This window comes from Populus euphratica, unplaced genomic scaffold, assembly GCF_000495115.2.
Source record: "Populus euphratica unplaced genomic scaffold, PopEup_1.0 scaffold655.1, whole genome shotgun sequence".
Classification (NCBI taxonomy): domain Eukaryota; kingdom Viridiplantae; phylum Streptophyta; class Magnoliopsida; order Malpighiales; family Salicaceae; genus Populus; species Populus euphratica.
This window is the reverse complement of record NW_011500523.1, coordinates 47,198-57,850: the sequence shown is the minus strand read 5'-3', so window position 1 is coordinate 57,850 and position 10,653 is coordinate 47,198. Positions and strand designations below refer to the sequence as shown.

Here is a 10,653-nt window from a genome sequence, read left to right as displayed (position 1 = left end):
ACTTTGAGATGGAAGATCAATGTGAGGATTAAACAATGATAAAAACAAATATCAAGGTTGGAAGATCCACTAATAGCATTTCAAATAATTATAGTATAAACTCTTTCTATTGCTCAATTGGAAACCACGCATAAAGAAAGTTCCAATCGGATTACATTAGTTATCTTTTTATTACTTGTAAATAGTCAAGTTTGTCTGCCCAAAACGTCATTGATAACGTCAAAATTGGAGCCAGTTGTAAACATGAAAGTTGTAGGCAATTGTCTCAGCTTTCTTGTGTAAAAACTTCAGCTCATTTGGACTTCTAGAACTCAAGATATGGGCTGAAAACTGAATAGTGTCTGGGCTGCAGGACAAATTCGGACTTTTATGTTGTTACTAGGGTGTAACCTTTTCACCTTGACATAATTAACTTAGCTAGACATAATGAAAGAAAGCAAAATAGATAAACAAAATAAGAACATAAAAGTTAACTAAGTAAAGGAAAGGAAATGAAAGGCATAAACTTAATATTAATGAAAGCAAAGCATAAACATTACAAAAAATACAAAGAGAGAAAGGAAGAGCATGATCTTGATCTGGAAACCAAGATGCCTAAATGCATGGCAAATGCCTCCTTTTATAGGCCAAAATTAGGAACTATTGATTTGATGACTAATTGATAAGTGGGTGGCCAACTTTTGACTTGGTGACAATCCTTATCTTCTTTTGTCTGCCCAAAACGTCATTGATAACGTCCAAATTAGAGTCAGGTTCAAACATGAAAGTTGTAGGCAATTGTCTCAGCTTTCTTGTGTAAAAACTTCAGCTCATTTGGACTTTTAGAACTCCATATATGGCCAAAATACTGAACAGTGCTCAGGCTGGAGGATAGCTTCAGGCTTTTTTGTTGTTGCAATAATTTGGACTTGAAAATGGCCTTTTTAAGTCTTTGGCTTTATATAAAAGTTGTAGGCCCTATGTCTTGCCTTTCCATCCATATAAAGTAGACCTAAATTTGAGATCTACAGCTCTAGATATTATCCAATTACCGAACAGTATTCCGGTTTGGACTACACCGGCATCTCTTTTCTAAGTTTGACCATCTCTTTATCCTTTCAATTTTAGTTCTTAAATTCATCAATCAATCCTTTTATTTTTGTGATAGGCCTGCATTTAAAATGAACATTTACCATAAATTAAAGGTATCTTATATTATTAGATATATTATTATAAAACATGCTTTGGTTAAGGAGTTATTGATACTTCAAGTGCAAAATGATGATATAAAACCATGATAAAAATGCACTTTTAAGTACTAATCACGAACCACATGGAAGTTAATTATATAAGTTATAAATGATGATGATGATGATGATGATAATGAGTAAAAGAGGGCCTTGAGATGTAAAATTAATATGAAGATTAAATAATGATAAAAAGAGTTATCAAAGTTAGAAGATCCACTAATGATGTTTAAAGTAAGTATAATATAAACTTTTTTTATTACTCAATTATAAATCACACACAAAGAAGGTTCCAATTGGATGATTTGTCATTAATAGATCATTATAAATTATTAACATGATCATATTAATTATCTTATTTACATAACACCAAACTTTTAAATATTGTCAGCAATTTATGATTCTAACTTATGTTAACAACAAATCAAGTTCCTTTCATAGCACAAGTATAGGTTATACCACATGGTTGGCTATAAAAATACTAATCATTTGTTGTACCAAGTGTTATACAACACAAATCTACATTAACCATTTAATAAGTAAGGTATTAAGAATTAATAAGATAAAAATGACAAGACATGTTAATAGCAAGTTGTTTAAGATATAAACATTGAAGTCTATAATGTGTTTATATTATACTTATTCTAATACCATTAGTGAAACCTTTTCACCTTGACATAATAAATTTAGCTAAATATAATGAAGAAAAGAAACATAAATAAATAAGAGGAGAACATGATTATATAAGTATAGTAAAGGAAATGAAAGACATAAATAAGAGATTAATAAAACTATAACATGAAATAAAACTAGAACATTAAACTACAAAGAAAGAAAGCAAGTAACAAAATGATCTTGATCTAAAAATTAAAATGCCTAAATGCATGACAAATGTCTTTTTTTATAAGCCAAAATTTGAAACTATTGAGTTGATGCTAATTGTTGAGTGGGTGGCCACCGCTTGACTTTGTGACAATCCTTATCTTCTTGTCTGCCAAAAACATCATTGTTAACATTAGAATTTGAATAGATAGTCTTCATAAAAGTTCTAAAAATTATCTTAGCTTTCAAACAAAAAAAAATCAGTGCATTTGGACTTCTAGAACTTGAGATATTGACTAAGCACTGAATAATGTCTGGGTTGTAGAATAGATTTAGACTTTTCTTTTGATGGTAAGAATTGGACTTCCAAACAGAAGAATTGAGTCTTCAACTCTATGAATGTTTTAGGTTTATATCTTAGCTTTCTAGCTATATAAACCAAATTGAAATTCAAAATCTACAACTCTATATATAACCCAATAACTGAATATTGTTCTAATTTGGACCAAGCCAATATCTTTTTTCTAAGCTTAGCCCTTTTTTTGTTTTCTCAATTTCAATAGTTAAATTCATCAATCAATCCTTTTATTTATATGATAGGCTTGTATTTAAGATTAACAATTATCATAAATTAAAGGGAACTTATTTTTTTAGATATGTTATTATAAAACATGCTTTAGTTAAGGAATTATTGATATTTTAAGTATAAAATAATAATATAAAACCTTGATAAAAATACATTTTTAAATACTAATTAATACGTAAAAACAACAAATTGCAATATCCATTTTAATAGTAATTTGACCTAGTCTTCTAATATTATGCCCTCTCTATAATGAGTTCATGAATTCATTTTATATTTTATCATTTTATATTTTATCAATTTATAATTATAGTGATATCTATAAATATAATACATTGAAGTATGCCTAAAGTAGAGAGCTAAGCTTCATCTCACATTTCTTTGTTTATATTAAAACTTTACACTTCTTATCTCTTGTTCTTCCTTTCTTCAAGTTTAAATCATTCCAAGTATTCTCAGGAGGATTTTGTATATATAAAAAATTATATTAGGAAATCTAGAGAGAATCAATTCAAAGCAAACAATATCGGTGGAGAGGACATTCTCATTGCCCCACTGAATTTTAGTGAGATAAAAATATAGTTGAAAGACTTGTGAAGCCAAGAAATATAAGTAAACAGCAGCATCTATATAATTGTAGAGTTACAGATAAATCCAACCCACAATCTTTAATAAAAGTTCATCATCATTTATTAAATTCTCATAAAAATAATGTTTCAACATCCTCTTAGCAAGTTAGTGATGAGTAAAATATGTCATCATCAACATTTTCTAACCATTATTAGAAACTGTACCCTCCACTGTAAATATTCTTTGAGTCCTGTCCAAAAGAACAAGTTGTTACTTGATTTTGCATGGATATCTTATTTCAGTTACTTGTATGAGTAATTTAACCTGGTGGATGATCATCTAAGTTCCACAAGCCACCCCATAGTCCATAATAATCCTCCACAACAAAGTCTGCCCAAGATGCGGCGTCTTCAGTCATCACAGGCGAGCATTGATCCTCCAAATTGTGGTACATGAAATACATTTCTTGTGCTTCATGCATCTTAAAATGATCAATGGTGTTGACCATTTTCATTTCACCTGCTTCTAGCTGCTGCTGCTGCTGGTGTTTGAGAATCAGAGCTTTTCGCTTTTCTTGTTTCCGAGAGGATTTATCTTTCTTCTTGAAATGGGTTCTCCAATAGTTTTTTATCTCATTATCTGTTCTACCAGGCAAGTATCCAGCAATAGTTGACCACCTGGAGATGTATGGACTATTAATAATAGTTTATAGAGAAATGAAAATAGACAGAAAAAAAAAAACCACGAAAGAAAGATTTTATAAAGGGAGGGATCAAAAATGCATTACTTGTTGCCCCAGAGAGCATGCAGTTCAATAATGATGGCTTCCTCTTGTGGTGTTATTTGGCCTCTCTTAAGTCCTGGCCTAAGGTAATTCACCCACCTCAGTCTGCAGCTCTTTCCACTTCTATTCAAGCCTGGTAAAACCAATAATAAGTTAAAATTAAGCACTAAAATTAACAATTAATGAGAAAATTACTCCTTTCAACCAAAGTATGCACATAGCTAGTACGTGCGTTGATTTATAATATCAAAAGCTGAAAGCATGATCAGTATCTACCAATGAATGATAAACTCTATATTTTGCCTCTCCCACCCAAAAATTAAGAGTGTATGTATATAATTAATTTACTAATAGCTAGTGGCTCTCTTGTTTTTATCTCTATCCCTTTGATTTAGCAAGCCAGTGGTGATGTTTGCTGTGGTTTCCTTTAACAAACATCAAATCTAGCTAGAAAGAGAGCTTACCTGAACACCTAGAAACAGAACTCCACCTTCCCTCACCGTTCAAGCTCACATATTCACTAAGCAACCTATCCTCTTCAGGAGTCCAAGGACCCTTCCTCCTCCCTTGCTCATCAATTCCCCTACCCATCATTGCTATTATGTTGCTTTACTTTTGTCCAAAACAGTATGTTGTCTCAAATTTGCATGAAACGTGCACATAGTCTTCCCCTATATATATACCTCCTCAATCAGTCATGCAGCTAGAATCCTCAATTTTATTTTACAAATTAAAATGATGATCTCATGAGCACTAATGTCTTCCTCCATTATTTTGGCTTCAGTTTCCTCAGTGCAATCATTCCTTCCCTCCTATGATCTGAATCCATGTGTTTCCATATGCTTACCCAGCTCCCTCTCTTAGCCAATCAGCAGTGTACAATTGTCTCTACTAAATCTATCCTACCGTACAGTATATCATCAGCATAAATCCAGCCTCCAACATCATTGATTGATTCCATATCTTAACTCAAGCTAGAATGTTTGTTGTCTAGCTTTGATAATGAGATTTTAGACAGCATAATCTTTATTTAGCGATAAAACAAAGTTAGTGGGTTGCTGTTGTTTCCCCGAAAACAGCTTGTGCTCCAATGCCATTACACCATCTGTTGACATAAACTATCCTTAAATGCATGCTTTAGAAATTGTTTGATGTAAATGATTTGTATTTTAATAGCTGATGAAGGTTCTAGGATGCCAAATAAGGTAATGGGGTATTTAAATATGCCCAAAACAGTCGACCTAGATGAGTCACCTAAGGTGCATCTGGCTTCTGGGATGACTATAACTAGCATTTTTAGAACGTTAGGGCATAAATTAATCGGTTAGAATTAATTTTCTATGTGGTAAATGCCTATATATAGGTAATGATAGTTAACAGAAATTATTTCATTATTATATAGGTATGAAAGATGCATTTATAGAGTGGATTCAAGATCTTGTTAAAGAACTCGAAGAACATACTAAGAAGTTAACGCTTGATTTGATAGCGCGAAAAAGAAGTGGAAAGCAATGTCTTCTCGTTATGTCCATCTCTTAATGTGTATTAAGAATACCTCTAATTCTTTGAATTCAACCTCTCAAATTACCTAATTTTCTGGGCACAACATCAGCCATCCATGTGTTTAGTGATCACTTGGAGACAGCCAAGTTTGAACTCCAAAAATTGCAAGTTAAAATCCTTGACGACTATGTTTACCCTTTGACAAAACCTAGAAGATATTATGGAAAGGTTTCTAGAAAGATAGGCAGCTAGATTGTTACGATATCATGGAGCCCCCCATAGATCACCTCATAAAGAAACAAAATTCCACGGAGATGAAAAAAGTAAAATTCCTGCTCTACTAATTATGCAAGTACAAGTGGCTAGTATTTATGGCTGAAGCAAAGTTCTATCGATAATCCATGGACTCTTTTAAATCATAATTAAACAAGAGCAAATGGTCCCCCGACATCTTTGGGTGTAGATAGTGTATTATGATGCAGCATCTAACATCTATTGGAAAACGCTGACATGATAGTTCACCCACTACAACGTGGAGAAGAAACCAATGGTTGCCAAACTTAACCTCGTCGGGATGTTGCACTTGTTTCCATATGAAAAGGCAAGGTTCAAGCAATTAAATGGAAATGTGGTGAGAGGAATTATGTTCGGTTAAAAGAGATTTTGGTTTGAATTGTCGTGTAAACACTAGGATGAAAAAGATATTGAAGTTAATAAATATTAAGAATATAATTGATGAGTGGAAGAGTTCAATTGAATAAATTAATTGAATTAATTAGAAGTTTAGTTGATAAAAAATAAAATTGAAAACAATAATAAGGAACTAAGGAGTTTAGTGAGAGAAGGAAATCATGGGTGAATATATAAATAAAAAAAATATTGGGGTCAATGTATAAATAAAAAAATGGTGGGGCCAATGTAAAAATAGGAGAAAATATAAGGGGTTAATGTGGAAATTTAGTAAACATGAGGGACTAATGTGCAAATAAAGAAAGTGAGAGGGGGCAAGATGCAAATAAAAAAACTTATTGCTATAAATAGAGAAGAAATCCTTATTAATTCCTAGAGTGGTGGCTGGTCAAGGAAAGAAAAAAATATTTTAGAGGAAAACCTTGTAAATTCATTATCTAAACTTATAAAAAGTTAGATCAAGCAATCTAAGGGATCACTTGTTTTGGCAGTATATGTTGTGTTTTTGCCCAACTTCAATTGCATGGTGTTTGGTTACAAAATGAATTTGTGATTTGGTTTATGACACCTGCCAATAAATGAAGTTTTACCTCATTTTTTGGTGAAACAACTTTTGCATGCTTCTAATGAACCACTCATTCTATGTTTTGTAATTTTTTTTTTATTGTTAATAAAACACAAAGATCAAATTAATAGCTATAATTGTATAAACAAAAGAGCTATAAATTGTCTTTTAAGAGTTTGAAGAGTTTGCATTTGCACATATCTACATCAAGCACACATGACTTCAACAACAAAAGACCAAGTTTTTTGGCAAGTTTGAATGAATTTTTTGATAAGATGTAAATCACAAAGCTTAGATTATAATTTTAAAATAAAAAATTACTACATGTCTTTTTTAGTCATTTTATTATAACATCAGTTTCAATTATAATTTTAACCAAACACATTAAACATACTTTTTACTAGACAACAACTTCAACCATGCATAATTTTAATCAAACACATATTTTAATCAAACCAATCACATTTAAAAGTGATTTAAATTTTTTTTTTTAAACCACAACAACAAATGTTACCACAGTACTAAACACATTTAGAGTATTAGGAAGGGGAGTTAAGAAGAAAAATATGAGAAAACTAAAAGATTCACTAGAGAAAGGAGACGGTTTGGGAAAAAAATAAAGCGGGAAGAAAAGTGTGTGCTTCCAAGTTTCACTTCATAATTTCCTTGAATAAGAGGTAATAAACTCTTTTAATAGTTAGTTTATTTTGTTTTATGTTTTTCTTGAATAGTTCAGTTGTTAAAGTATGTTTTGGTAGAGGTTTAAGTGTTATGAAATTTGAATATAAAATTGTGTTTACATGGTGAGACGTTGATATTTGATATAGATGGTGGATACATAATATCAGGTTATATATTTGCACTGTAAAATACAAATCCGGTATTAAAATATCCAGTTTTCTTTGAAATATTTTTAAAAAAATGAAAACATTTTAAAAAAAAATCTCAAAAACTTTTAAATCAATTTTCCTTTTCAAAAAACAAAAATAAATTTTGTTTTCATGTATACAACCAAATCCTAAATTTTTTCCAAGTATATTTTTCATAAAAAATTAGAAATTACATCGTTTTCATGTTAAAAAAAGTCCAAAAATAAATATCGTAACCAGTTTATGATTATCCATTAGGATTCGGTCAACTTGTCAAAAATATTTTTCTAATTTTTTTTTAAAGATCCAGATGTAGACTTTAATAGTTGTAGAGTGTAAAATTACATGATAAAATACACCCTCAGGTATTAAAGATACAAGGTGTAAAAATATATTGCTAAAATTCATATTTTAGAACGGTTAGGATTTAATTCAATAAGGTAGAGATTTTTTTATGAAGAGAGATATGCCTTAAACCTTAGAAAAAACCAACAAATAGAAACCTGATTTAGAAAAAAACAATCAAACAACAATACAGTTTACCTTAGGTAAGGCGCATTGGGAGTGATGCGTCTTCCCTTTGCATAACCAGTCCCTTACCCAGACTCTCGCAGACCATTAGTTCCTAGTGACCATAATACTAGGTGGTGACTCCTAAATATTAATAATAATTTTATGATTAAATCCAAAAAACTCGTCTCAACACACAACACTTCACATAGAAGGCAAGACAAAAAACCTCAGTCATCGTCAGATGATATCACATCGGCTCACACCCTACGACATTTCCCATATCTTTTTTCCATCATTTTCAACACCTATCAACATATAACTCCTTTACAAATTATCATTTAACATAATCTAAATCCATCAACCTCATCAAAATTCTCTTTACTATTTTACAATAAAGAAAACTAAAATAAAAAAACCAAAATTCTTCCAATACCCCCACACTTAAAATGCAAAAAAATAAAAGATAAGAAAAAAGGAAACAAATCTGATTTTTTTCTTTTTGTGCTAGGTTGCCTCCCAGTAAGCACTTTTGTTTTATGTCATTGGCTTGACATGTGGCATGCTCATTCTTCATAGATTGGTTCAGCTAACTCTATAAAAGCGATGAGTTCTATCGTCCAACCTTCATAGAAAGGTTTCAAACGATGCCCATTGACTTTGAGTACTTTGTTGGTTTTTAAACTTGTAATTTTAATTGTATCATAAGGAAAAATATTAGAAACAATAAAGGATCCAATCTAACGAGAGCACAATATTCCAAGAAAAAGTTTCAAATGTAAATGATAAAGAAGGACTTTGTCTCCAACATGAAACTCCTTTTTTGTAAGCATTCGGTCATGAAGATTCTTAGTCTTTTCTTTGTAAATCCTTGCATTCTCGTAAGTATCATTTTAAATTTCTTTCAACTCTTACAGTTGTAGTTTTCTTGCAATCCCAGCAGCATCATAATCCATGTTGCATTATTTAATGGCCCAAAAAGCTTTGTATTCAAGCTCCACTGTTAGATGACATGCTTTCCCATAAATCATTCTATAAGGAGACATTCCTATAGGTGATTTATAAGCAGTTTAATAAGCCTAAAGTGCATCTCCAAGACATGGACTCCAATCTCGCTAATTAAGTTGGTAGAAAAATATTTGAGAAAATCACAATTTTTTGAAATGAATTTTTTATTTTTTTTTTGAATTTTTTGAATTTTTTTTTGTTTTTTTAAATAATATTATAATATAATATATATTATATACTATTATATATGTGGGCTAGGCCAGCCCAGATAGCTGGGCTGAACCCAACCCAAAAAAAGTATGGGCCGATCCCAACCTAAAAATGGTTGGGCCGATCTTGGTCCATTGTAATGTTTCTTCTTCCAAAAATTTAGGGTGGGCCAACACTGGCCCGACCCAAATCCAATGCTAATTATTTGCAAAAACATAAATAGTTACTATTCATGTTCTGCATGAAACCAAACAGTTGCAGAAGTTGTAGACGGGTGGAGTGAAGTAGGAGGCAACCTTGCAGAGGAGAAGGGCCTATTATCACTGGCCTAGCATGAAGTTGGTGAAGATGCTGGTAGAAGAAATGGTGGCGGTATTGGCTGCTTGTGGTAGAAGAGGAAAGAAGAAGAAGCAGAAGATGAAAATCTGTAGAGGGGAAAGGGAAGACGATACGGTGGCTGCTCCTATCCCTGGTGAGGATTTGTGTTCATAAGGAGGTTGAGGCGCCGTTTGTTAGTGGAGGAGAAATGTTTCTGTGGGGTCTTTAAGGGCTAAAGAAGCACTAGGGAGGGAGAGAGAAAAGAGAAACATTGGCTAGAAGAAGAACAGGGGAGTAACCTGATTTTTTGAGATTTTTGGACTTGATTTTCTCCTCCATTTGGCTATCAAATCTGCTTTTTTTTTTTATAGGTGGTGGAAGAGGGCAATATTTTTTACACTAGAAAAAAATTTTCAACCCTTGATTCAATTGGGAAGGACCCTAACCATTGGCTCAAAATAAGCATGATACACTATCAAATCTGCAGCTGCAGGTTGCCTTAGGTGGCCTCTTTGGGGTGGTGCCATGTTTATTTATTTGTCAGTGAGTCGGTGATGACCATACGCAAAAGTAAAGGGATATTTGGTGATTAGATTCATGCAAGGTTTGACAAATTTGATGGACGTCAGGTGACACGACCAAAAGATTGATGCCTTCTCCCAGATGCAAAAGTGTCGAAGTAATAAATTACCTAGCAAGACCAAGGTCTAACCACAGGGAGGTTAACTATATAAATTATAACAACAACAACAACAATAACAATAATAGCAATAATAAGTTAAAGAGGACTTTGAGATGTAAGATTAATATGAAGACTAAACAATAAAAACAAATATCAAAGTTCAATGATCCACTAATGGTATTTCTGATTAGTACTTAAAAGTGTATTTTTATCAAGGTTTTATATCATTATTTTACATTTGAAGTATCAATAACTCCTTAACTAAAACATGTTTTATAATAACGTATCTAATAATATAAGATACCTTTAATTT

The 10,653-nt window shown here is 31.8% G+C and overlaps 1 protein-coding gene across 1 annotated transcript; it reads right to left on the bottom strand.

The window, feature by feature from the left end:
* Positions 1-3,322: 3,322 nt before the first annotated feature.
* Positions 3,323-4,607, bottom strand: LOC105115179 (transcription factor MYB48-like). Its single transcript, XM_011011998.1, has 3 exons — positions 4,450-4,607; positions 3,989-4,118; positions 3,323-3,878 (listed from the first exon to the last, which is right to left on the bottom strand). The coding sequence occupies exons 1-3, from the start codon at positions 4,577-4,579 to the stop codon at positions 3,521-3,523; spliced, it is 618 nt and encodes a 205-aa protein (XP_011010300.1). The 5' UTR covers positions 4,580-4,607; the 3' UTR covers positions 3,323-3,520.
* Positions 4,608-10,653: the final 6,046 nt, after the last annotated feature.

Bases quoted from the DNA above. Each gene is read 5' to 3' on its own strand.
- LOC105115179 (XM_011011998.1), bottom strand. From the start codon at position 4,579: ATGATGGGTAGGGGAATTGATGAGCAAGGGAGGAGGAAGGGTCCTTGG. The intron at 4,119-4,449 runs GTAAGCTCTCTT...TGGTTTTACCAG, and splicing joins TTCTGTTTCTAGGTGTTCAG to GCTTGAATAGAAGTGGAAAG. The intron at 3,879-3,988 runs GTAATGCATTTT...ATACATCTCCAG, and splicing joins CATGCTCTCTGGGGCAACAA to GTGGTCAACTATTGCTGGAT.